Source organism: Myotis daubentonii, chromosome 13, assembly GCF_963259705.1.
Source record: "Myotis daubentonii chromosome 13, mMyoDau2.1, whole genome shotgun sequence".
NCBI lineage: Eukaryota > Metazoa > Chordata > Mammalia > Chiroptera > Vespertilionidae > Myotis > Myotis daubentonii.
Window position 1 is genome coordinate 6,535,168 of NC_081852.1, and position 26,461 is coordinate 6,561,628.

General features: G+C 59.3%; 1 protein-coding gene across 8 annotated transcripts in view; it reads right to left on the reverse strand.

Annotated features, from left to right (window-relative positions):
• Nucleotides 1-1,706: 1,706 nt before the first annotated feature.
• The window catches only part of ARHGAP22 (Rho GTPase activating protein 22), a 158,678-nt gene continuing 133,923 nt past the window's right edge, over nt 1,707-26,461 (reverse strand). For 5 of the 8 annotated variants that reach the window (XM_059662072.1, XM_059662074.1, XM_059662075.1 and 2 more), the window contains 6 exons: nt 10,197-10,404; nt 7,497-7,629; nt 6,607-6,680; nt 5,933-6,054; nt 4,674-5,514; nt 1,707-2,215 (listed from right to left, as the gene is read on the reverse strand). In XM_059662072.1, coding sequence (XP_059518055.1) covers nt 1,993-2,215; nt 4,674-5,514; nt 5,933-6,054; nt 6,607-6,680; nt 7,497-7,629; nt 10,197-10,404 — 1,601 coding nt within the window. In that variant the 3' untranslated portion in view covers nt 1,707-1,992. Of the gene's footprint in view, nt 2,216-4,673; nt 5,515-5,932; nt 6,055-6,606; nt 6,681-7,496; nt 7,630-10,196; nt 10,405-15,380; nt 15,594-26,461 lie in introns of those variants that run through there. The other 3 variants (XM_059662078.1, XM_059662079.1, XM_059662076.1) reach the window with 3 other exon arrangements.

A 26,461-nucleotide genomic window follows, 5' to 3' on the forward strand; every position in this document is an offset into this window, starting at 1 on the left:
TCTTTTACCTCCTTAGTTAAGTTTTTCCTAAGTGGGTTTTTTGTTGCAATGTAAATGGGATTGTTTTTTTATTATTTTTTTTTATAAGGAGTAATGGGATTCATTTGCAAGATCCTAGTTTTGCCAGCAGGTGGCACATGCGGCTTATGAGCTGGTTTTGACAAAGGACTTGGTGGGCAGCTGAGCCCGTTGCCAATGTTAGCGGCTAAGGGCAGATGGCCTCCCTTTCCACTCATGAACCCTCTTTGGTATTTTCCATTCCTTTGAGAGCCTGGTGGCATTTTCTCTCCAGGTCAAAGCTGGCAGAATTCCAGGACAGTGGAACTCAGGAACACATGGGTGTCCACACTTCCTCCTCTGAAAGGGGCGTGAGGGCCAGTTCCTACCTTCCTGTGCGGCTGTGAGGAATCAGTCACCTCGTATTTGGTTTCTCCTTGAAATAGAGAGGAGGGCTTCCACCTTCTGGGGAACCTGGCAGTTGCTGTTGTGATGGCAGCGGCCTGAGCAGAGCTCCCAGCAGAGCTCTGGCCCGGTGCGGTGCCAGCGCTGCCTGGGCAGCGAGGCCTTGCGTTCACCACATGGTGCTGTTTAGACCTGATTCGAGGTGGGTGGGCTCTGGGCCTCAGACTTCTCCAGAGATCATATTTGGAAACTGGGGCACTTTGGTGACCCCACTCCTCACCACCCCCCACCCCCAAAAAACCCACTGCAGTGACTGCTCCAGGGAATGAGAGGTGCTGTGTAAGGACACTGGGCAGCAGAAGGGACACTGGGGTGGCTCTGCCAGCGCCCAGCGCCAGTGCTGTCCTCCTGGAGGGGTGTCTTTGGCGCCCCTGTGGCCCATGCCGCAGAGCTCTGGCCAGGCTCAGGCTGCATGTGGCACCAAGGAAAGGCTTTCCTTAAAGATTTGCCCTAATTGGAGCTTTTTTTATCCTCAATAGAAGATATTTTTTGCATTGCTTTTTTTTAGAGAGAGTAGAAGGGAGGGAAAGAGGGAGAGAGGAGGAGGAGGGGGGAGGAGGAGGAGGAGGAGGAGGAGAGAGAGAGAGAGACAGACAGACAGACAGACAGACAGACGTTGATGTGAGAGAGACACATTGATATGAGAGAGACACATCAATTGGTTGCCTCCCATACATGTCCTGACCAGGGTCAGGCATCAAACCTGTAACCCATGTACGTGCCATTGACCGGGAATCGAACCCTTGATCTTTCAGTGCCTGGACCAGTGCTCTAACCACTGAGACACCAGCCAGGGCCCTAACTGGAGCTTTGAACGGAGGAGGAACTGGAGGAGGGTGAATGGGCACTGGGGAGGATTAGCATCAACCTGACAGCAGTCTGCATGGGAGATGGGCACAGTCTGAGGCCTGGGCCCTGGAGCAGAGCTGGCCAGGCAGACGGAAGCAGGCTCCTGGGCCCGCAGGGCTGGGGGTGGGGCCCAGGACCGCTGTGCAGGCTCCAGCCCTGGGAGCAGAGCGGGAGGGGGGAGGAAGTGGTCCTGCCCCAGCGCAGGGAGGATGGAGCTGAGCACATGGACTTGTGTAGCTCCAGCTTCACAGCTGTGGCAGCTCTGGGTGCCCCTCAGGGTGCTTCCCTCCCACTGGCATTCCACCTTCAGACACCATGAAGACCTCAATCCTGGTAAAGCTTAGGGGTCACTCGGTAACCCCCACTTCGCTTGACCTTAAAGAAGGAGCCAGGCATCCCACTTGCAGAGCGAATTTAATAAAGAGAGCAGTGTCCCTGGGGCGCTACTTGGATCCCAGGCGCCATCCGTTTTGGTGGCCACGGGCCTGTCGTCTCTGGCACCTGCCAGTCACAGCAGCAGCAGCCAGATGGCATGAGGGGCTCGGGCTTCCCCGGCCGCGAGGCGACACTCCCTCTCCGCTGGCTGCAGAGCACCCGGCACTGCCTGCCGAGGTCCATGAGGCGGGGCTCGGGGCTCCTCACAGCCCCCTCTCTGCGGAGGGAGGCGAGCAGTGAGCTCCCTCACTGTGGGGCACCTCTGGCCCCCACAGTCAGGCTGCCCAGGGTGGAGAAGAACTCCTCCATTTCCTCCTGCAGCAGCTGGTTCCTCCGCTCGGCGTCCGCCCGCGCCCGCTCCGAGTTCCGCAGCCTGATCTGCAGCATGGTGTACTTCTTCTTCTCCTGGTCCAGCTCCTCCTCCAGCCGCAACATTCGTTTCCTCAGGTCGGCGGTACCGTCTTCAAGTCTCAAAAATCAAGAAGAAAGACACTGTTTTAGACCCTGCCCTGCTGGGTTTGCCGAGAGAGCAACAGTCTCGGCCCCGCCCGCTGCCCGGTGGGGAATGGCTGTGGGGCACACGGGCAGCTGGGCTGGCTCACGAGGTCCACCCCAGCACTGCCCTCAGCCATGATCCAGAAACGCCGTGGGAGCATTTGGCCCTGGGTACCTGAGGCCAGGGGTCCCCCTGAATCCTCACTACATGTTAAAAACACTGACCCTCTGGGCCAGCCAGCTGTCCTCGGGGTGGAGAGCAGGACCTCAGTCCCCTCCACTCCCTCCGGCTGCCCCACCCATGCCCCAGGCTGACACCACACCTCGATCCTCCCAGCAGACTGCATACTGCCCGTCTATGCCACCAGAGAGCCACCTGCACTCCTACAGCTGGTACGCACCGTCTCCTCCTCCACACGCCAGCAGCTCCTGCAAGGCCTGAGGAATGCTGAGCCAGACCCGGGGGACTGGCCTGGCTACGCCCAAGGCGCATGACTATGGGCAGACACTCGTGCCCTGAGCCCTGGTGTCCTCTCTGAAAAACGCAGGGACACCTCCCAGCACTGCAGCTTCCATGCCTCCAGCTCAGCCAGCGAACTCGGTGCATAGGGAAGGGAGGAAACCTCCCCCGCCCAGCCCTCCGTCGGGAGCACAGGGCATGCTGTCGAAAGAAGGCCCCCGGGAGATGGCACAGCCCACGACCCTCACTTCTCCTCCAGGCCCAGGCCCCTCACCGCCAACGCCTCCCACCCACCGGGGCCCTCAAGTTTGGCCTGCCCCCCTCCCTCATGACACTAGATCAGCAACCTGTCCAGTCTCCAGGCTCTCAGCCTCTCTATCCCTCGACTCCACTCCAACTAAATAAGTACCCCGACTTCAAGGCCTGCAGCTGAGCCCGGCCTGCTCCCGCCGCTCCTGCACCCGCTCCTCCTCAGTGAGCGCCTCCTCCGGTTGCTTGGCCAAAAAACTGTCCTCAAATCAGTTCTTTTTCTCACCCCACAGTGGACCGATTAGCAAAACCTCCCCAATATGTTCAGCATCTGGCTCTTCTCCCCACCTCACTGCTTGCCCCTTAGGCCATGGCACCCACCCTGGCCTGGACGCCATGGCCTCCTAACTGGTGGAGTGTCCTCAGGAGAGCAGTCAGGGGCACCCCTCCGAGTGGCCAAAGTGCTCCAGGCCCTCCGGTCACTCAGAGTCGAATCGTGTAAAATCCAGAGCATGCTCTGACCACATGGTCCTGCCCTCTGCCCCCTCACACTCCAACAAGCCGCCTCCCTCCCCCCTCTAACAGTCCGCGAGTTCTGAAATCTATCTTGTACGGTCTCTGTGCCCCCACAGCTGCGTGACCAGAATGAGGACAGAGATTGAGATCGGTGTTGGTCACAGCTGTGCCCAGCACACAGCACCTAGCACTGTGGCACATCGGACACTCTTCTGGGGGTGCAGGGATCAGGGCATGGAGGCAGGGCAGAAAGCTGAATCCATGCCCCCCACCCAGACCTGGCTCTAACGCTGCAGGTCCAGTTACAGACTCTATCCAAAGGCCCACGGCCGGCGCCCTACTCCTTCCTGCGCCCAGAGCTCCTGCTCACTTGCCCACCTCCAACCGGACATGGCGGGACGGCGTTACCAGGGACCACGGCGGGGACAGCGCTGCTGCCCTGGCCTGTGCCTGCTCTCACCTCCAACCCAAGCAGGGGGTGACAGGAGCGGGTCTCAGCACCAGATGTGGCAGCTGTGCGCTGACCACTGCCCCATGTGTCACTCAGTCCTCTTAACAAATGTGTGGGGTTGCCGGAGCGCTGAGAGCCTGCCTGGACGCTGTCAGTCTGCGCCCCAGGGTCTGGCCAGAGCCTACCAGGACGCAATACCGTTTCCCGAGAAACCAGTCCCGAGAGGAGCTGCTCAGACCCCGAGGCGGCGGGGGCGACAGGCCTGTGCCTGACTTCCATGCGCGCCTCCTGCAGCCGCACATCTGCCCTCTCTGCTGACACTGTTACTCGCTGGAAACCCACTTCTCTCTAGGACAGCGGTTCTCAACCTGTGGGTCGCGACCCCTTTGGCAGTAGAACGACCCTTTCACAGGGGTCGCCTAAGACCATCCTGCATATCAGATATTTACATTATGATTCATAACAGTAGCAATATGACCGTTATGAAGTAGCAACGAAAATAATTTTATGGTTGGGTCACAACATGAGGAACTGTATTTAAAGGGCCAAAGGTTGAGAACCACTGCTCTAGGGTTTCCACCTTCAGCAGGTGTGCCTGGAGCTCCCGGGACACAGACCCCAACCTCCACCCCCAACCTGTCCGGGGGCGTCCCCCAGAAAGGGGATTTCTAGGGCCCACTGCTCTGCCCCGGCCCCAGCGGGGGTGGGAGGGGGCTTTCCTTCAGAGCAAGGCGAGGCGGCGAGGCAGCCCCTTACCTTCTCACACTCAGCTCGTGCTCAGTCCTCTGCCGGCACAGCTCCGCCCGCAGCTCCGCCACCAGGCCCTGGAGAGCCTTGGAGTGGGGCGCGGGGTCCCGGGCCGGGCTGCCGGGCTCGCTGGGCTCACTGCTGCTGGGGCAGACGGCCGCCTCCTCCAGACTGCGCCCCGGGTTCGGGGACCCGAGCTCCTCGCTGCTGCTGGGGACGGGGGAGGGCTCGGGGGTGCCCTCGGGGTGCAGGGAGCTGCAGGCAGAGTCGCTGGCCCGGCAGGCGGTGCAGCTGCTGACGGAGGCCCCCGGGGAGGCCTCGCAGGAGGAGGCCCCCGACCAGGCCGAGCTGGTCACGCTGGGCGCGCTGGGGCCGGGGCTGGGCGCCGGCACATTGTCGTAGGTGGAGAGTCTCTGTGAGGCGCTGTCCTTGAGCCGGTCGCCCGAGGAGGCCCGGCGGCGGCCGCGCAGGGAGGACAGCCCATTCATGAGCCAGTTCCCGCCGGAGGAGACGGTGGGCACCTCCGGGGACGAGCTGCCCGACCGAGACCCCGCCTGCCGGAAGGAGGACTTCCAGCTGGGCAGGGTCTGCAGCCTCTTCCCAGGGCCGCGGGGAGCGTTCCTGGAGAGCGTGGCCACGGCCGCCCCGTCCAGAGACGAGGTCCTGAGTGAGGGCGGGCGGGGGCCCCCGGGCTCTGCCTGGCTGTCCTCCGGAACCACCTCCGCGCCCCAGCCCACTGTGCAGGGTGGGCCCCCGTGGGGCGCGGCCGGCCCCTCTGGGGCCCTCCCACTGAAGAGCTGGCTGTGCCTGCGGATCAGGACGGTCATCAGGTGCTGGACGAGGGACGTGCCTGCCAGGAAGACGGAACAAAGGCCTGGCTGTGGGCGCTGCGGCTGGGACCCAGGGGGCAGGCTGTCCCTCAAGAGAGGACCAACAAGAGCTTGCCATCAGCCACCCTCCAAACCCAGGCCCAGACAGAGGGGTCCTGCCCAGGAATGCCCTCCTGGGACAGCCGCCCTGCGCGCTCCATCCAGCAGGTGCGGAAGGAGGCGGAAGCGGGCGCTGTGCCCAGTAAGGCGGCGAGGTGCGCTCCTGGCAGGCGGGGCTGGAAGCCAGAACCTGCGCGTCAGAGCTGCCCCATGTCACCCTGTGCTGCCGAGGGTGCGAGGGCCTGACCATCCACGCTCTCGGGCACAGGCTCTGGCACAGGCCGGGGATGTCTCCCAGGTGACATGGGCACCCCGTCCCCACACCCCCACACCGGTTACCTTCCATGATGGTCACTGGGTCTTCTATCTGTGGCCGAAGTATATTAGGTCCAAAAACGGTTGCCAGGTTCTGGACGCTCATCTTGTTGACATTGGAGTGGGACTGAACTTCATCCAGAAACCTGCAGGTGAGGACGAGGCCGTGGGTGGAGAAGCAAGTCCTGCGCCAGCTGTGCTGGGAGCTGCCTGGCGCCCACACCCAGCCACGCCCACATTCCCAGGGCCAAGGGCACAGCCAGCTGCCCCTGCCCGCTCAGAGAGGGCAGAGCTTCCCGGGGGCCCGGGGTGGGGGGCAGCAGAAGCAAAAGCCAGTGGTTGTCAGCATGGAAGGGGGGACACACGACTGTCCCGCCTGCAGTGGGGGCAGAGGTCTGGGAGGGCCCAGGCCCCCACCCTGCACGCCCGCTCCCAGCACCTGAGCTGGGGTCACGGTCAGGAGGCAGCCTCCTGGGGCAGGGACTGCGAGAGGCACTGAGAGGAGGCAGAAAGCACGGGGCCGTCCCATTCTTTCCAATGGATCTTCCCTGCGGATCGCAGGACTTTACGCTGCCTGCCCCGCGGAGGCTGTCCGCTGGGTGTGCGGGGCCGATCTCCAAGGTCCCTGTTGGCTGACTGACATTCAGGGAGCAGAGTGGGTGGAAGAAGGCCCAGCCCTGCCTGCCCCAGCCACTTACTTGCAGATATAACTGAGCAGGTTGTAATTGGCCAGGGGAAGGCTGCTCACTTGCTCAGCCAACTCCAGAGTCCCCTTGGTGTTGGGAGAGAAAAACAGCATTTCTGAGACCAGCAGCTGGCCCTTCTCTCCCCGAGGCAGGGACAGGGAGGTGGGCAGGGAGGAGGGATGAGGGAGGTGGGCAGGGGGAGGCAGGCACCAGAGGCCAGACCTCCAGCCACCCATTTGGCCTCTGGGTGACCAGAGGGCACCACCACCTCCACCTCCCTCCAAGGAGCAGGCCGGAGGAGCAGCCGGCCTGTGACCTCCTGGAGGAATGTCAGGGCCAGTGCTTATCGAGACACAAATATTTGCCAGATAAAGACCCCTCATCTCCCACACAGCCACAGGGAGGCAAACAGCCCTTCCCCCGGCAGGCACCTGCGGAGGGGGCAGGAGCCTCGTCCCCACGTGAATTCTTTAGGAAGGGGCAGCTGCGAACAGGGGAAGGTCTGCTTGTTTCTGGCCGCTGGGGCCACCTGGGCAGTGCAGGTAAGTGCAGGGTTAGTACCTACTGTGTGGTGTCCTGGGGCATGACCAGAATATGGCCCCGTGCCCCGTGCCCCGCGCCCCGCCCCCAGACCCAGGCCTCACAGGGAGGGCCTCCCGAGGGGATGCTCCAGCCCCGCCCCAGCAGGATCCTGCAGACGGCGTCCCCCACAGGACAGAGGAGTCTGCCTCCCCCAGAGGGTTCTCCTGCCCCCGCCCCCACCCCACCCGACACAGAGCGAACTGCAGGCGGCATCTCTGTGCCACAAAATGATGACGGTCAGAGTTCTGTGTCCTGACTCCACACACACACGCCTCCCCCACAGGCCCACCTCCCAGGGCGAGTCCTCGGGAGCCACTAACCTCCCCCTCGTCCTTGGTGAGCAGCTGGGCGCAGCTGAGGAAGTCCTCGTACCTGGCGAAAGGGACCACGGGCTCGGGCAGCTCCCGCAGGTAGAGCTTCAGCAAGGAGGCCACCGTGTGCACGTCTGTTGTGCTGCCAGAGGGGACACGCGAGAGGCATGGGCCAGGGGACTGCAGGAGGGGCCAGCACAGGCCCCCCAGGAGCAGCCTCTGCGCCCACGCCTGGCACGTGTGTGCGCATGTGCACAAAAGAGACACGGGGGGGGGGGGGCAAGGAGCCAGGGACACAGCTGTCCTTGCCCAAGCCTGAGAGTGCCCATCCCCACTTGCCCTCCATTAGAGAGAGTGGAAGGGAGGGGGAGAGACAGAGAGAAACATCGATGGAGGGGGAGGGCCATGTCAAAGAGTGCAGGCCCAGGGCACTGGCCACCAGGGCGTGCAGGTCAGAGGTCAGACCCCTGCCCCTGACCTCTGGGTTCCGCTCACACAATGGACGCCTGGGCTGCTGTGCTCCTCACCCTATCTCCAGCACCCCACGCCCCAGCACCCCACATGTCCACTCCCAGTCCTCCGTCTTCCAGCTCAGAGCTGCCCAGGCTGAGGGGCCCATGGAGGGCAGCGGCCTGGGCTCTGGGATCCGGTCCTGGTCCTAGTCTGGGCAAGCAAAGTGTTTGCTGCGTTTACTCGTCAGCCATCTGTGCTGGCCCCTGGAGGGCGGGACCTTGTCCGGCTAGTTCGTGGCCACACCCGACGCCTGCAGGGCGCTCACTCAGTGGGTGAGTAAAGACACTGGAGTGAAGTAAGAAAGGGCTAAGGCGAGAGTTAGGGGAGCCAGCAGGTGTGGCTCAAAGCAGCCTGGGCAGCAGGGGGGCAGGCCTGGGAGAGCTGCCCCAGGCTCAGGCCCAGGGTGGGGGAGGGCTGGGTAGGAGCCAGCTCTGGTGAGGCGGCCTCCAGGCTTCTGGGCTCTTTATGGAACAGGGAGCCCAGGACCTGGGGCAGACGTTCCTCCTCATGCAGACAATGAGTGTGGTTTGTGCTTAGGGAGCGAGCCTCTCTGGAAAGCCTGGCCCAGCAGGCGGTGAGGGGAGTCGCTGCTGGACCCCTCTGCTGGGGAGTGAATGAGGAGAGGAGCCTTGGGACCTGCCAAGGGGGTGGGTACAGACGCAGGGCCAGAGCACCCACGGGGGGTGAGAAGGGGGAAGAATGGAGGCTGTGGGTGCAGATGCAGTTCTAGAAGGAAAAGCAGCCAGAGCCCAAGGTCCAGGGTGAGTCTCCAGGAATCACAGAAGGGGTCGTATTCACAGACATCTCCACCCATGCCCTGGACCACACAGACACAGGATGGAAGAGTCCTGGCAGGCAGAGGTTCGGAGTGGACCACAAGTTCAGAGTATCCGGACGCAGCTCCAGCCCTAGCCGGTTTGGCTCAATAATTACAGTGTTGGGTTGTGGGTTCGATTCCGGTCAAGGGCACATACCCTGGTTGCAGGCTTGATCCCTGCCCCAGTCGGGGCATGTGCAGGAGGCAACCAATCAGTGTGTCTCTCTCACATCGCTGTTTCTCTCTGCTTCGCCCCCTCACTTGCACTCTCTCAAAAAACCAATGGGAGCTGAAACCGGTTTGGCTCAGTGGATAGAGCGTCGGCCTGCCGACTGAAGGGTCCCGGGTTCGATTCCGGTCGGGGGCGTGTGCCTGGGTTGCGGGCACATCCCCAGGGAGTGTGCAGGAGGCAGCTGATCGATGTTTCTCTCTCATCCGTGTTTCTGGCTCTCTGTCTCTCTTCCTTCCTCTCTGTAAGAAATCAATAAAATATATTTTTTTAAAAAATGGGAAAATGGATTAACAAAATAAAAATGAGGCTCCTGGTGAGAGGACCCTGTGCCTCCTGGGCAGACCCCTCTGGGGAACGGTGGCCAGGCTCAGGCTCCACATCTGCAGAAAGGAGCTGACAGACCCTCCCGACTCGGTGACGGGTCTGGGCAAGAGCTGGAGGGCGGGGTGTTCTGCCCCAGAAGGAGGCCGGGAGGAACCCATGGACCTGTCCTGGGGCCGAGGGGGCCGCATCGCGAAGGCAGATCCACGGAGAAAGGGCAGGAGGAACTCCCCATGGACAACTGTCCCGATGGGTCGGTTCCTTTCAGAGAGGAGATGCCACACAGCCCCATCGCCCCTGTTCCCAGCCACTGGCTCTGAGTGAGGCTGACTCCACCCAGAGGGTGAACCCTGGGCCCCGTGAGCCCCAGCGACGGCGTAGGATGGGCGCTGGCCAGGACAGGCGGGGCAGGCTCGCTCCCCACCCAGGAACCTGATAGGATGGGGGGCCACAGCGGCTGCTCCGTGTGGGCGCTGGGGGAGCTCTGCGGGTCACGGGGAAGCAGCCAGGGACAGACAACCCCCGGGGCCTCAGTCCCCATGCAGCGAGGCCCTCCCTCTCGGCCTGGGTCGCGTTGAGGGGCAAAGGGAAGAGCTCGGTGGATGTGAGCGGCCTGGTCTGTGGCAGGACCGCCCCTGAGAGGAGACCGAGGGCCGCTACGGGGTTGGGGGCTGTGCTCTGCCCGCGGGGGGGCTGGCCGGGCGCACATGCACCCACGCACGGAACCATCCTGCCCACCAACCTGCTGCCAGGCTTCCTGGCACCAGCCCACCCTGCCACGGGGGAAGGGGCGGGACCCCATCTTCCTCCTCCCCCAGGAGCTCACCTGTCAAACAGCGGCTTCTCCCCACAGTCAAAGGCGTCCTGCAGGTCCCGCACCAGGTTGGCCTGGCCGGGCAGGCGGAAGAGCCCCTCCTCGCTGAGCCCACGCGCCCGGATGAAGTCCACGCACTGCTCCACCAGCAGGGGTGCCAGGCGCGGGCCATACTTCCGCTCATGGTGCACTGTGTCCTCCAGGCGCTGCCCGAAGATCCCTGGGCACAGGGAGGACCCGGTCACACGCTCAGCTGGCCAGCTTAGTGGTGAGAGCGGGCTCTCGGGACAGCGGAAGGCAGGGCGCCGTCCGGGCCAAAGGCGGCTGCTCTGAGGGAGCAGGCTAGAAACGGGGGGCGCATCCGGGCCACCGGGACAGGGAGCAGGAGGGCGCGGTGGACAGGTGGCCTGCCCTGTCCTGTGGGGCTCCCAGCAGCCTGAGGAAGCTCTGAAGGGCCCTCAGGGAAGATGCATCATGCACTTTATCGATTGTTTTACTTATGCAACACTAACGTCCAAAGAGGAGTGGCTTCCGTTTACAAAACAAGGCTGTGTTCACCAAGAGTCCTGCCCTAGAATGTTCTGAGCAGCACTCCTCGCACTCCCTCCAACGGGAAACCACCCAATGGCCACCAGCAGTAGAAGGAGCCGAGACCTCACAGTCCGCCCACACTGCGCTGACGCGAGGGAGCAGTGCGCACCGATGGGCAGAGCTCACGAGACAAGACACACCGCACATTCATACGAAAACAAAACCATGACTCAACATCACGGCCACCACGGAAACACAAGTCAGAACCACAATGAGGTGCCGCCTCACACCCACCATGAGGGCTCCTATTTAAAAAACAGGAAATTACAAATGTTGGCAAGGATGCAGAGAAAGTGGGGCCCTCGTGCACTGTTGGTGAGAATGTAAAACACTTTGGAGGTTCCTCACAAAGTTCAAAACAGAATTACCACGTGACCCAGCAATCCCACTTCTAGGTCTGTACACAGCATAACTGGAAGTGAACTTGCACATATATAATTACACCATGTTCATAATAGCAGCATTCACAATGGCCAAGGGTGGAGGCAACCCAAGTGTCTGCCAGCCGATGAGGGATAAACAAGATGTGGTCTGTGCTTATAATGGAATATTGCCCAGCCTTCCCTGAGGGCGGGTCTAGCGGTGTGCCTGAGCACAGGTCACAGCTCCATTCTGCCCAGGCAGTTCTCTGGTCACTAAGAGACACAGCCCAGCAGGTGGCTTCCCCAGACCGGGATGGCGAGCCAGCAGGTAGGAGGTTCAACCCCTCCCCTGGCACTCAGCAGGGGCAGGACTAGGCGAGCCTAATGTCTGCCCCCACACAACGGGTATTATAAGATACATCAGTTTGAGCAGGGCTCAGCAAGTGTTCCTTCTCACCCTGCTCCAGCCTGCGACAAAGCACACAGAGCCTGCGGGGTGACGGCATACCCTTTGAGAAAACGTGCTCACATGGAGTCTGCCTGACAATGCCGCCAAAGCTTTGGGAAGAAGTGTGCGTGTGTACATGCATGTGCACATGGACTGTTGCGCACACATGTGCATATGGATTTGTGTGTGCATGTGGACTTGTGTGTGCATGCATGCGCACATGAACTGTGTGTGCATGCATGTACAGGTGGACTTGTATGTGCATGTTAACTGTGTGTGCATGCATGTGCACGTGGACTTGTGTGTGTGCGTGTACATGTGAACTTGTGTGTGCATGTGAATTTGTGTGTACATACATGTGCATGTGGACTGTATATGCATGTGGACTTATGTGAGTGTGCACATGGACTTGTTTATGCATGAATGTGCATGTGGACTTCTTTGTGTGCATGCGCATGTGGACTTGTGTGTACACACATGTGCATGTGGACTGTATGTGCATGTGGTCTTGTGTGTGCGTGCGATTCCCTAACAGCAGCACTGGTGGAGTTCAGTGGCACCTGTGCCCTTTGAGAGCCTGGGCACTTGCTCCTTCTCCACGGTCCCCACCACGCCCAGCCCACACCGTCCTCGTGTGGTTTTGCTGGGTGTTCACCTCTTCTGCTTTGACCTGTGGGGCACAGGTGTCTCCCAAGGGCACTGGGGTCAGGACCTTAAAGGGACAGTCAGAGGACACAGAGGGGGAGCTGCCATGAGCACAGGGTCCCCGAGAGGAGAGGGCACGAGCCTGGCATGGCACCCTCCGTGCCTGCTGTCTGCTCAGGCCCAGTCCCTTGCACCTGGGCTCTCCCCACCATGTGAGGGTCCTGTCCTGCCGCCTGCTTTCCTGCTGCCTGGCCCACGCGGAGCCCGGTTCCTCTCTAGCCTCGCTCTTTCCTCTCGAGCCTGCGATTTCTTATTAGCCTGGGGACAGTTCAGAAGCCCCTCCTGCGTGAGCCGTCCCAATGCCCCCTTCAGCGCCACCACCGTCTCTCACTGTCCCCGCCGCCCATCACAGCTGACGCGAAGACACTCGCCTCTGCCCAGTTCCTCACAGGGGCCTCCCTCTCCCAAGTCGGAGCTGCTGGGCTCAGAGCAGAGGTCAAGGGTGCTGAGGGAAGAACGGACATTACTCAGCTCCATTCCCTCAGCCCTGAGCTGCCGGAGGCCACCGTCAGGGGAAGGAGACAGAAAGACAATTCTACAGTTCTCTCCGGAGCTTCACAAACCGTGGGTAATTACACCCACCCTCTGCTTGGCCAGCCATCCTGCTCTGTCTCCTATCCCCAAGACAAGTGTCCTCTGTCTGTCCCTCTCTCCCTCCACACTTCCATTACTCTCACACGCGGCCCCAGCCCTGTTAGGTGTTAGAGAGCCTCAGAGCTGCCCAGGGGGCTCGGAACAAGGGAATCCTCCCAGGGCCTCCTCTGCTGGAAACCCTTTGCTGCCTCCTGCCTTCCCTACAACCACCCCCCAGGATAAAGTTCAAACTGGACTGGCAGGCCAGGCCCTGCTCCACCCCCTCCCCCAGCCTCTGGGTGCACAGCCGGGGCCAGACAGAAGGCAGCTGCCTCTGAGCCAGCCCCACTGTACATGGGCACCTGGGTTTCTGAAGGCCCTCCCCACCTCGGCACAGCCAACGCCTGCCCCAGGAAGCCTCGTGAGCACTCTCCTTGCCCCTGACAGGGCTGAGAGCCAGGAAAGGGACGCCCACAGGCCCTGGCTGGAAGGGGAATGTCACTTGAGCAGAGGCTCAAAGGCAGACAGGGGAGGGTCTGGTGAGGACCCAGGGCTGGCGAGTGGGCCTGAGGGATGGTGCTGGAAGGGGCGGGGAGAACAGCAGGCCCTGCCCAGGCAAGGACCATGGGCCTGATGAGCACTGACCCCACGTGTAGCTCAGGGGCTCTCGGAAATGAGGGGCCTCCCCCAGAGACCCTCCAAGTGCTAGCCAGGCCAGGTGGGGACACAGGAAAAAGATGATGGTCAAGGCCAAAGGCCATAAAGACAGATTCCGAGCCTACCTCTGCATTGGTCTAGGTGCAGATCCTGGCTAAGCAGTTGAGGAGCAGAGTGCCCCCCTTAACTGGGCCTCAGTTTTTCCACCTAGAAAATGGGGATGGTCATACCCATCTTAAGGACCTGACCCTGGCACCACCAGGCCTTGGGACTGCGCCCACATCCCCAGCACAGCCACGGGCGCCTGGCACGAGACCTTGTGCAGGCTTCCCATGTGGCTGCCACCTGCCCCCTTGCAGGAGCTGCCTTGGGGAGCGCCAGGGGAATGCCTCATTCCAGCCCAGCCGTCCAGGCTTCCTTCTCAACAATGCTCCCCCTGCAGCGCCCTGGGCTCAGGCTACGTTCCTGGCCTCCCGCGCCCAGAGGCCTTGCCTGCCTTTCCCCTTGTCAGTGTCTCCTTGGCAGAGCCTGGTAGGGCCTGGAGCGGCTGCACGGGATTCCCTCAGCCCTCTTGGCACAGCTGGGAGGGGTAGTACTGCCAAGAACCAGTTCCAGGAGGCTTGTCAGATCCCTGGAAACCAAGCCGGCACGCAGGTTCCTCAAGGTCCCAGCCCACGCGCTTCACAGCCCCTGGAGAGAACCCGGCAGAGGCTGCTTCTCCTCTGGGTGAACCCGCTGAAGGGCTCAGAGCTGGCTGGGCCTCCTGGCATGCCCGCTGCTCTCTGACAAAGCCTGGCCCCACTGCCCTCTCCCCGGAACCCCATCGGGAGCGGGCGCCTACAAGCCGAGGCAGCTGGCTCAGATGGGGCCTGAGTGGCCTCCAGCTCTCTGAGCCTCCTCACTGCCACTTCCAGGGGCTGTGAGCAGCCACAGGACAGCCGGAGGCAGGTGCTTGGTAAGCATGGCCCTCCTCTGAGAGGGGCTGGCTCTACCTGCCCCCACCCCAGCCCCCAGACCCCCAGAGAGGGAGACCCTGGACCCTCTTGGGGCTGATCCTGAGCAGAGACCTCAGCCCTGCTGACTCCAGCTGTGGAAGTTCACAGTCGCTGAAGACACAATGAGAAAAATAATTCTAAAATTCTCTCCAACGATCCACAAAGTTTGGGTGATCCCGTCTCCTCTCTTCTGCCTTCCCCAAGGCAGAGCCCTTCTCCCTGCATCCACCCACCGACTGGAAGCCCACCTTCCAGCTCTCACAGCTGTGCCACGTGCCAGGCCTGCGCCAGGTGCTGGCACGCTTAGAGCGGCCCTCGGGGCTGTCCGTCCTCCCTGTGAACACCCTTCCCGGCCTCTTCCTGCCCATCCAGGCCTCGCCAACCAACAGGCTGAAGGCAGCGCAGGAGAGAGAATCCCAGAGGCAAACATCATCTTGGGGGTCCTGCCCAGAGCGAGCCCCAGAGGTGGGGGCCAGCTCCATGCCCGCCGGCCCAGCGGCCTGTCCGAGGCCCGGGAGCAAACGTGGGCGAGCCCTGGGCGCGGGGTCGGGAGCCCGGGCGCCGTCCCGCGGGGTCTGGGTCCCTTGTCTGGGCGGCGGGGCAGGGCGTCCTTTGCAAACCCAGCGCTCTGCCGGCACCACTCTGCAGGCGGGACGCCACCGGGGAGCAGGCGCCCAGCCTCGGCCTCGGCCTCGGCCTCTGCGGCTTCCCCCGCTCGGCTCGGCTCGGCTCGGGGTCCCGCGGGCTCCCGGCTCTCCCCCCGCGCCCGCCGCGCCCGCCTAGGCTCCCCGCGCCGCCCGGTGCCGGAGCGCTCCCGGCCCCGACGCTTCCCGCGGACGCCCGCACCCCGGGCCGGGCCGCCTACCTGGGGCGGCGGGCGCGCAGCAGGCTGGCAGGCGGCAGGGCGGCCGCGGGCAGGCGCGGCACCCGGAGGAGGCCCGCGCGGCCGGCATCAGGCCCATGGCGCCCGGGCGCGGCGGCAGGAATGCCCGGCACGCGCGCAGGTAGCGGCTTGCCCGCCGCCGGCCCCGGCCCGGACCCCGGAGGGAGGGAGGAAGGGAGGAAGGGAGGAAGGGCCCGGGACTTGCGAATGCCTGAGCTGCCAAGCCTGAGGCTGAAACCCGTGCAAGATCTGCGATTCCGAACACCTGCTCCCCCTTTTCGTCATACCCTGTGTGATGACGCACCCAGGAATACTAGCAACTCCCCCCAAGGACTGGCTTTAGGAGCTCCCGACCCCAGCAGGCCGGGAAGCAGGTGCTCCAGGTGCGGAGATGGAGGCTCAGGAGGGTCCGGTAACCAGGTCTGGTCACCCTGCCACCAGAGTGCTGGCCCAGGCCTGAAGCTGGGCTGCAGCTCCGGAGCTGGCGCGGGGCCAGGGACAGTGCTGGGGGCTTCACACAGCATCCTGTGCAGTCCAGTCCCGAGAAGGATGGATGTCCCGAGAAGGATGGATGTCCGGGCAGATCACCAGCTGATGCTCAGAGAGGTCTTACACCGGTAGTGACAGATCACCAAGCCTAAAGGATCTTCCTGCAAAGTCTCTGATCTTCCCAGGCAGGATTCTGTCCCGGTGAAAAGAGCCCACAGTCCCCGACTTCCAGAGTGTGAGGACCCAGGTGGGGACACAGCCCCCGGCCTGCACCAGGAGGGGCGAGGGAAAGAAGCAAAGCTGGGGGCCAGCAGTGCAGCCCCGGCAGGAAGGAGGGGTCCCAGAGGCCTGTGGGTAGAATTCTGCAAGGGAGGGGTTCCAGGGAGTCCTGGGGTGGGCGGGTGGGGGCTCATCTGAAAGCTGAGTGAGCAGGGCCTGGACTGGGTGGGGCAAGTGAGGCGCTCCCACAGGTGGGACATTTAAGGGAGTTCCAAATCCTTCATCCATCAAGGGAAATGCTCTATTGGAAAATTTTTAAAAAATGTCAATTAATGCAAAAAATCGTGAACAAAATATCAAACATTTTCAATAAAGACAGGATCTGACCCTGCTCCCTGTGAGGCCTCACCCTAGCCCACCCGCGGACCTGGTCTCTATTGAAAGGTCACATTTTGTTGGTCATGGATGTGTTAGGCTGAGTGCAGTCTCCCCAGAATGTCCAGGTCCTAACCCCTGGAACTTGCACTGTCACCGTCCCTCGAAGAAGGGACTGTGTAGGTGTGCTGCACTTAAAGGTGGAGGCCTTTGTAAGAGGAAGGCGGAGTGAAGTGTGACTCTGCAGTTGACCCTTAGGCAACATGGTTTGAACTACAACAGTCCACTGATATGTGGGTTTTTTCAATAAATGCTACACCTGTATTTTCTCTTCCTAATGATTTTCTTAATAATATGTTCTTTTCTCTAGCTTAATTTATTGTAAGAATACAGTATGAAATAGATGTAACCATATACATACAAAATATGTGTTAATCAACTGTTTACTAGTTATCAGGAAGGCTTCTAGTCAACAGCAGGCTATTAGTAGTTAAGTTTGGGGGGAGTCAAAAGTTATATGTGGGTTTTTGACTGCAGGGGGTCAGTGCTCTAACCCCCATAGAGTTCAAGGGTCAACTGTAGAAGACGAGACAATGGAACGAGGGAAGCAGGGACTGGAGTGATGAGGCCACAGCCATGGAATGTGGGCAGCCTCTAGATCAGTGGTCCCCAACCTTTTTATGGCCACGCCCCACCTAAGTACCTCTAACATCCTGATGCCCCCCTGCGACATATAATTCTTACTATTCAAAAAGTGACTCCTATTCTCGTGGAGGGAGCCTAAAAGGCCATTAACTTGGTCCAAATTAGCCTCCAAAGAACATGGCATCCATGAAAGAGGAAAATAAAAGTACGAAAGGACAGTTGAAGTACTGAGGAAGAAATCACTAAGAAATTGTTACAAAATAGTAATATGAAGTGATATGAAAAATAGCAAATACAGTTTCAAAACATATAATAGAGAACTGAAATGCATCTATATGTCACAATATATATTTACATACTGTATATGAGGCCCCTAGAGCCATAAGAAATGCAAAAAATTCAGTTAATAACTCATTCTTGAATTGCCCCCCTTAAAATCAAATGGCCCCCCTGTGTAGCATGTGCCCCACATTGGGAACCACTGTTCTAGAGCAGGGGTGGGGAACCTTTTTCTGCCGGGGGCCATTTGGATATTTATAACATCATTTGGGGGCCATACAAAATTATCAACTTAAAAATCAGCTGCTCTATTTGGCCATTTAATTACTCACCCCTCATGCCTTGGCAGGGCCGGACCAAATGATTTCTCGGGCCCTATACGACCTGCGGGCCGGACGTCCCCCACCCCTGCCCTAGAAGGTGGAAGAGACAAGGCTCCCCCATGGCCTCAGAAGGAAGCAGCCCTGCCGCCTCCTGGCCTCAGGCTCCGCCTCCTGGCCTCAGGCTCCGCCTCCTGGCCTCAGGCTCCGCCTCCTGGCCTCAGGCTCCGCCTCCTGGCCTCAGGCTCCGGAGCAGTCTGACCTCCAGACAGTGAGAGTCATTTGCTGCTTTGAGCTGCATTGGTGGCAATTTGTTAGAGCAACAATGAGAAACTAACACAATGGAGTTCGGGGCATTAATTTGCATTTTAAAAACAATTACAATAAAAGATTTATCTTGATTACTGAGTTTTTTGTTCCCCGGGCCAATGAGGCTCTCTGTCCTGGCCCTGATAGGAGTGTGTGTGTGTGTGGGGGGGGGGGGGGGAGGAAGCAGTGTTCCCAGGCCCTGGGGGTGTGTGTGGAGAGGGGCGGGGTGAGGACGAGACTCTGGGTTCCCTTCCCAGAGTTCAGGAAACAAAGATTGCAAGGACGGTTCATGGTGCCAGGAGCTCAAGCCCAGGACTGCCCTGCCTGCCCTAAACCTGCCAGGAAAGACCTGTTCCCATGGCAGGGCCCACGGCTGCTGAGTCTGAGCAGCTTGTCTATGTTAGGTCCACCGAGACTCCGCCCCCATGACTGCCAGCACTTTAATTCACAGGTGGCCGGCCAGTTCCCTTTGCGAGAGGTTGCAGCTGTGCTCTCTTCCGACCCTCTTAACTAGCAGCTTCCTTCTCCCCTAGAGCCCAAATCCTAAGAACGTCAGCTCCAAAACAGCCTCTTCCATTTCTGCGCCCATTCTACCCTTGCCATTGTCCCGTCCAGGAACTGAGGGCATAGTCTGAATCTGTGCCCCCCACTCTCTAACCCGACCTTTAAGGTCTTTATTAGTCCTCAAACCCAGGTCCGAGATCGAGCGAAAAATGGCTTTGAAGGTTCTTAATGCCCTGGAGGAGCAGGCACAGTCAGAATGGGAGGCCTGCCTTCCACAGGAGGTAGACCTGCAGACATGCCTTAGTTGTGGCCCTGAGGCCGACAGCAGCCGCCATGGCCCTAAGGGGGCTGTGAGCAGTGGGGGTGCAACGAAAGGAACGCCACCAGAGAATGCTTCAAATGTGGAAATGAAGGCCACTGGGCAATGCAGTGCCCCTGGCCCCAAGCTCCGACCAAGCCCTGCCTGGCATGCGGTCAAAATGGTCACTGGAAGAGTGACTGCCCTGGAAAAGTGGCGGGCCCTTTACGCCTCAGCGTAGGGGGGCCATCCTTCCAGGCCAGGACCCACCCGCTGGCCATGTTGGAACTGGCTGAAGACTGAAGAAGCCCAGCCTCGATGACTCCGATCACCCTCACTGAGCCTCGGGTCACAATGAAGGTAGTGGGTCACCTTCCTGGTTGACACGGGGGCTGCCTTCTCTGTCCTGCCCTCCTTTTTAGGGCCCCTTTATCCTTCCAAGATCTCGGACATGGGCATTGACGGCAAATCCACCTGCTCTCTGGCCACTGGACCCCTTCCCTGCCTCCTTGATGATAGCATGCCCCATGCCCCTGTTAGGACGAGACATCCTCACCATCCTAGTGGCCACTCTGCAGCTCACTCTGAGCCCTTCAGCTTCCCTGCTCCTCCCACTCCTGGTCCCCTCCCTTTACAGGGACACCGATTCTCCACTGCCATGCGTCCCGTCATGGGGCCCTGTTGTCCCAGACCACAGTAGCCTAGCTCAGTCGTCGCCTACCTCAGTCTTCGCTGTGAACGCCTTTTCTCCTTCTCTCCGCCACGACTGTCCCTTCCTCTGAACTGAAAACTGCTCTGACCTCGCCCCATCCCCCTTCACCCTTCCCAAAGGAAAAAATACGGCAGTTTTAAAATCCAAGCGGCTAGAGGCCTGGGAACAGGCTGTGCGACCTGCTCCCTCCCTCCCCACCTTTTCTCCAGACTCCAGGTCCCTGGCTTCCACTGCTCTGTCGAATCCATTTTCCCTTGGATAACAGCGCATTCTAACATTTTCTCCTGCTTTCGCTGTAATACCTACCTCTCTCAGGCTCACCGAGTGCCTCCCACCATCCCCGAAGAAGATTCAGCGACACCATCCAGGACCGGATGACCCATCATTCCTCACAGGCTCTTACCGGGCAAGGGACCCTCCAATTCTGCTCAGGTTTTTCATATTTTCAGGTGAAACGGACATGGAATGATGAGGGAGTCATCAATTCTACTGTCTGGAATGGGAAATCCTCTAGTGTCACTCTCTATTTACAAACCCTGGACCTACTACTATGCCCACCCTCATCAACACAACTTTCCATCTACTCTCGAACATCAATCCCTCCTCCTCTACATCCTGCTGGATTTCTGTCACTGGCTCGAACCCTCATCATAGCCACTCAATTCCAACCTATTGGACCATCTAACTAAACTCTCTCTAGAAATTCGCAGCTCCTGGCCGGACCTCCTGCCCATGGCCCCGACCAAACTCCGGCTACACCAAGGAGCCCCACTTTCTTGAGCCCTTTTGGCTCTTCTTGCTCAACCACCGTCTCATTACTGATCCCCCTCCCCTGGGTATGTATCTCCCATATCTGTCTATAACCAGGCAATTGCTCCGAGAACACGAGAACAGGTTTCTGCCCAAGCCAGAGCCGACCGACCAGGACTCCCAAGACCAGCCCTTCATCCTGGTGACTCGGTCCTCCTTAAGAACCTACAACCACAAGCCTTGGAGCCTAGGTGGACAGGACTTCACACTGTAATCCTCACAGCCCCCACTGCGGCCAAGCTGCTTGGCGACCCCAGCTTGACGACCTGTCCTGGCACCACCTCTCCAGACTCAAGAGGAACCCGGAGCAACATGACATCTATAAATGTGAGTGTTGGGCCCCACTAAGGTCCGCCTTAACCGCCCTTCCCTCCTCCTTCTCCTCCTGGCCCTGAGCAACCTACACCCACCCCCACCTGCTTATGTGTGGAGGTTCAAGGTCCATGAAACCTATTACCAGAACAGCAAACAAGTCACCCGACAGGTAGGCTCTCAGGACAGCCCTCTGTTCGGATATCAGACAAAGATCCAGATGGCTGTCAACATCCAGTCAGTGTCCAATACTGGCTGACCCTATGTCTGTTTTGCTTACAATCAGCGGAACCCAGACAGATGTAATCAAGATGTCAACACCTATGGGGTTGCCACGGGAGAGACTGTCATACCACACCGCAGCCAGTCTCACCAAGGCCAGCCCAGGTACCTTCTTTTGGTGCAACGGCACCTTAAGCAACTGCATGAACTCCTCTGACCCCGGGCCTTGCTTCGTGGTCATAGTAGTTCCCCAGCTAACCTTGTATGGAGAGTCGGAGCTCACTGGTTGCTCCCTCCATCCCATCCCTGGACCCGCCAGGCTGCCTTCCTCCCTGTCATGTTAAGGGGTGAGTATCGCTGCCTCAGTAGGCCTCACCGGGGGGCCCTCGGGAACAGTCTGGTCACTGCTCAGTACTTTAATGACAAGCTCCAGTTAGCCCTGGAGTCTACTACCGCCTCTTTTAGCCTCCCTACAGCAGCAAGTGACATCAGTAGCCCAAGTAGCCCTACAGAACCAGCTCGCCTCACACCTTCTGACTGCAGAAAAAGGAGGAACCTGCATATTCCTTCAGGAAGAATGCTGTTACTACATCGAGTCCGGAGTAGTGGAGCAAAACGTAAACGTACAGACCCTGACTAAGCTGAGTGAAGAACTACAGGCAGGACACTTCCAGGACAACTCTCCTTCCGGCTGGGTCCAAAGCCCCTTAGCCACCTGGGTCCTACCCATGATAGGGCCCCTGATTCTCATCTGTGTCTTTTTTCTTCTAGCCCCCTGCCTCCTCAAGTTCATCCACTCCCGGATCACGGAGATGTCACAGGTGACTGTGAATCAGCTCCTGCTCTATCCCTACGCTCGGCTGCCCTCCGACCTGCCTCTGCCTAACCCTGGCCTTTAAACACCCCCCCTCCTTCGCCCTTAGCCAGCTGGAAGCAGCCAGAACGAGTTGCCGTCCCTTATCACCAAAAGGCCGGGATGTTAGGTCGGAGAGAGCCCAGGATCAGATACATGCAGACATGTGATGAGACAATGGACTTCCCCTGGGATTTCTCACAGATCAACGTGCCAGACACAGATACCAGCTTCTTCTCCCTGAATCCACATACCCCCACACAGATAGGGACTTCTTCTGAATACCCCCGCCCATCCCCTGCGGCAGAGAATACCTCAGCTCATGTCCCCTCCCCTCACCCAACCGCAGTATAAAAAAAGCGCCCCCCTCCCTGTTGGTGTGAATCCATGTGCCCTGTCCTGGGGGTACATGGGTCTCCCGGGGACGCAGAAATAAACCTTTTCCTTTCCTTTCTTTTCTGATTCACTGGACTCTATTTCTTGCGCCGCCTCCTGAGCCACCTAACCTAACATTCTACACTAAAGAGAAGGGTCCTCGGCTCAGTAGTGGCACCTGCTCTGGGGGTAGGCGGGGCTCTCTCAGGGGCACTGGTGCTGAGTTGCTTTCTCTGCTCCAGCCTCAGTTTCCCTACCTGTGTGGTCACTGAGGTAGACCTGCTGGTCTCTAGGGAATCCGTCCACCCCCACCTCAATCCGCGGATAAGGAAGTCTGCAGCTGCCTCCCTTCTAGAAGGCTCGGGATGGACATGCATTGCCGTAATCTCTACGGCACCCACCCCATCTTGGGACTCATCTGTAGCCGTGGGGCTATTGCGGGGCGGGGGTGCGGGGCGGGGGTAGAAATGAAATTGTCCTCTTGGGCAGGGGATCTGTTCTCTCACACAGCACCTGGTGACAGGTGACCTCTGCGGCTGGGTGGCCCTTGTTTCTGAGCTGTGAGTACTACAGGCCCTGGGTCTGAGGCTGCAGGGACTGCCTCTGTCCCAGTCAGTCTTGGTTGCTCCCCATCAAGACAGCTCAGATCCCGAGGGCCAGGCGCTCTGAAGCTTGCCTGGCAACAGAGAATCCACAAAGCGGCTGGCCCTGGAGGCAGCGCCCAGCCCTGCAGGGTGCTGTCAGTGAGTTGCTGAGCCTCTCTGGACCTCTCTGCCTCCCCTACGAAAGGGTTTTGATCCAACAGCCCCTGGCAATAGTATCGCATGGCAGGATGAGATTCTTCCCTCAGACTATGTGACATCCAAGGCTGCTGGGAGAAGCTGAGGGCGGAGTCAGGGCCGGGAGGGCTCCTGGCATCCTACTCCTCAGGGCGGGCATCCAGTCCCCGGGCTCCGAGCGCCACCAGGCCGGTTTAGAAAGCCAGCTCCCCCCTGCTTCCTTGTGACCTGGGCAGCTCACCTGAGCCTCCTGCTGTCCAGTCTCCTCACCTGTGCAGGCTGCACCAGGACTGCTGTCAGAGCCAACGCCTGGCACGGGGGCATGCTGAGTAATGGCTAGCTGTTCCGGCGAGCGGCCACCTCTGCCCGACTTCCCTGCGGCTGTGTCACCAGGGGACTGCACAGCGTCGTGGGCACACGCCCTGCACTGCCCTCATCTTAGCAGTGACCACGATGGGTTCTTTCCTGGACTGTGACCTGAGCTCAACGAGGCACACACTGAGGCCAGGCCGGCCACGCTCCCAGGGCAGCCCCATCACAGCTGCTGGGGGAAGAGGATGTAAGGGTCCAGCAAGGAGGGTAACAGGCAGCTAACAATCACCGTCCTGAGCTGCCAGGAGCCCTGTGGCAGCCCCTCAAACCACTCGCTGCCGCCAGGCTCCCCTGACACCCCTAAACCACTCGCTGCCGCCAGGCTCTCCCGACAGGGCAGCTGCTCCCTCCACTGGTCGCCTGGTAAGCAGCTCCTGGCAGTGGCTCTGTGGCAGACGGAGCTCACAGCCCCTGGGGCAGTGCCAGGGACAGATTGGGAACCAACCGGTGCCCGGAAGAGGCCAGGTTTGCCTTTGTGAGCCTGGGAGGTGGACAGGTATCTCTTCCTGCGCCGATGGTGGACCCTCAGGTGCACTGGAATGGGCTGCGGGCACAGGACCGGGCTCAGTGCCCCTTCTGTGGCCTCTGTGACCCAAAGCCCGGCCCAGGTCAGAGCAGTCCTTTCTCTCCCCGTCGGAAGGGCTGCAGGAAAGGCCAGGCCCCAGCCTGAGGGTGAACATTCAGGGGAACTGGAAACAAGACCCTCTTCTGGAATCCCCCATAAGAGCTGGGATATGGTGCAAGCTGCAAGGGGGGAGGTGGTCCACTAGGATCTCAGGCTCTGCCACTGGCCTGCGCGGGGGCCAGGGACCCTGCGCTCTGACCCTGGTTGTGCCTGAGGGCCTCCATTTAGAGATGTCACTCCAGCACATAAGGTGGTGGCTTGTGCTGTCCTGAGGTGGGGATTGTCTCCAGGCCAAGCATTCGGCCGTGGCCTCGGGAGCTGCATGTATCCCTCTCCATCCCCCTGCCCCGTCATGTCTGAGGGACTTGAGGGCAGGGGAATCGGCTCCTGGCAGGTCAGAGGAATGTCCTCAGAGGCCTGGAGGAGCCACACGGCCAGGCTGGGCACGAGGCTCTGGTGGCCACTGCAGGCCCGCAGCCTGGCCCCTCGTGCCCGCCTCAGCAGCAGACTGGCACTCATGCTGCTGCCTACAAGGCTGGGCTTTGTTTGGCAGTGCTCACTAGCCTACAGGCGGGACAGTCACCAAGCTCCTAGTTACTGACACTAACGTTGGCCCCCGACTCCTGCACACGGCTGCCCACTCAGATCTCCGCCGGGGCAAGGGCTCGTGGGCATCTCAAACACGAGTTCGAACTCCCAAACCTGCTCTGTGCTGAGCGTGCCCTCTTGGCGCTCAGCCAGGCCCTTGGAGTCCACCTTCGCGCTCCCTCTGCCTCACACCACATGCAGGGCCTTGCCGTCCTGCTTTCCAAACAGATTTGGAATCTGACCATTGTCACCATCACCACCACAGTGAAGGCAGTGGTCTCCTCCCTGGATTACTAGGTACATGTCTCTGGGCTCCCCTTGTCCCTCTCTGGTCAGCAGAGTGGTCCTTCTGAACTATATAGCAGATCACGTCACTCCTCAGCACAAAGCCCCCAGCACTCCCTTCCCCATTTCACTTATAAGCAAACGCTAGCCCACTGCCTCCCTCCCGCCCGCCCACCTGCCTGGGCACCGGCTCAGACCACATCAGACCTTCTCTGCTGTTGCCGGAGCTGATGCCGGTCTGGCACACTGTCTCAATGTCACCCTCAGCCTGCCCTCACCACTGTGTTCAAAACTACTCTACTTTTTTTCTTTCAATAGCACTCACCACCTTCAGTTATCAAAACCTGGGCCCCAGACCAGCAGTACCTGGAAATACAAATTCTAGGGCCACACCCAAGTGAGTTGGAACTGTGGGTGCCGGAAACCAATTCTAGCATGACAGCAGGGCTGCATCTGGGAATGGCTGAAGGCATTTTCCCAAACCTGAATAGGATACATTAAATTGATTTCTTGGCTGCTAGACAGCTCAGGGCATCTTAATCTACATGTTATTGCCTCCTACTGGCCAAACACCTGAACAGCCGTAGGCTAAATCCCCCATTCTAACAATGGACTCTGTAGAAACCCTGACCCTTTGAAGTGTATATCTCTGCCTCGCCTCAGGACAAATTGTGTTAATAAAAAGCATGGGGTCCTGAGATGAGGGGAACTCAGAACTTAGAACTTAGATCTTAGTTTCCTTTAAACTAGGCTCTTCTGACCCCCAGATGCCTTTCAAAATTATATTTCATCTCTAGACTCCTATTTAATCAACGCACAGCCTTCTCCATATTGCTTAACTCTTCTTCATGCTGGAACAAGAACCCCGGCATGTGGGTGGGGTTAGCAGTCTGTTCTTACCACTTTCTTCTGAGCTGGGTTTGAGAACCACTGCTCTAAGCCAGGATGTAGGCCTCGGGGAGCAGGATGGAAGCTCTGTCTGATCTCTTCCCCGTGCCACACCCCCTGCCTGCACAAGGCAGATGCTCTGTGTTTATCGAATGAATGAGGATGATTTAGTATCAGCAGAGTGCTGAGTATTTTGCACGCTTTTCTTTTTTAAGTCTCATGACAATCCTGCAAAGACAATAATTTCATTCCCACTTTGCAAACAAGGACACAGAGAAGATAAGTGGCATGGCCGGGTCACACAGCAAGCAAGGAAAGAGCCAGATTACGCACCCAGACCACTGCCTGATGCTGAAACCTGTGCTCACTTGCCTCCTCTCACACGGCAATGCGACGGGCTCTAGGCACTTCCTGTGTACACCAGACACTTTCAAAGGCTTGCAGCCTCTCCAGAGAACAAGGCAAGCCGGGCAGCCTGGGTGCCCTGTGACTCCCTTCTTGCCCCTCTCCCAGAGAGCTGGCTCGGAGAGCTGCCTGATGGAGCTCGGAACTGGGCACAGACAGACAGAGACCCATTTGGGAATATTGCCTTTCTCACAACATCATCTTCTGATCCATGAACATGGAATGTCCTTCCATTTAGTCAGGTTTTCTTTAATTTCTTTCAACAATGTTTTGTCATTTTAAGAGCATGAAGTTTTGTATCTGTTAACTTTATTCCTAAGTATTTTATTCTTTTGAATGCTATAGTAAATGAAGTTTTCTTGATCTTATCTTCAGCTGCTCATTGCTACTGTATGGAAA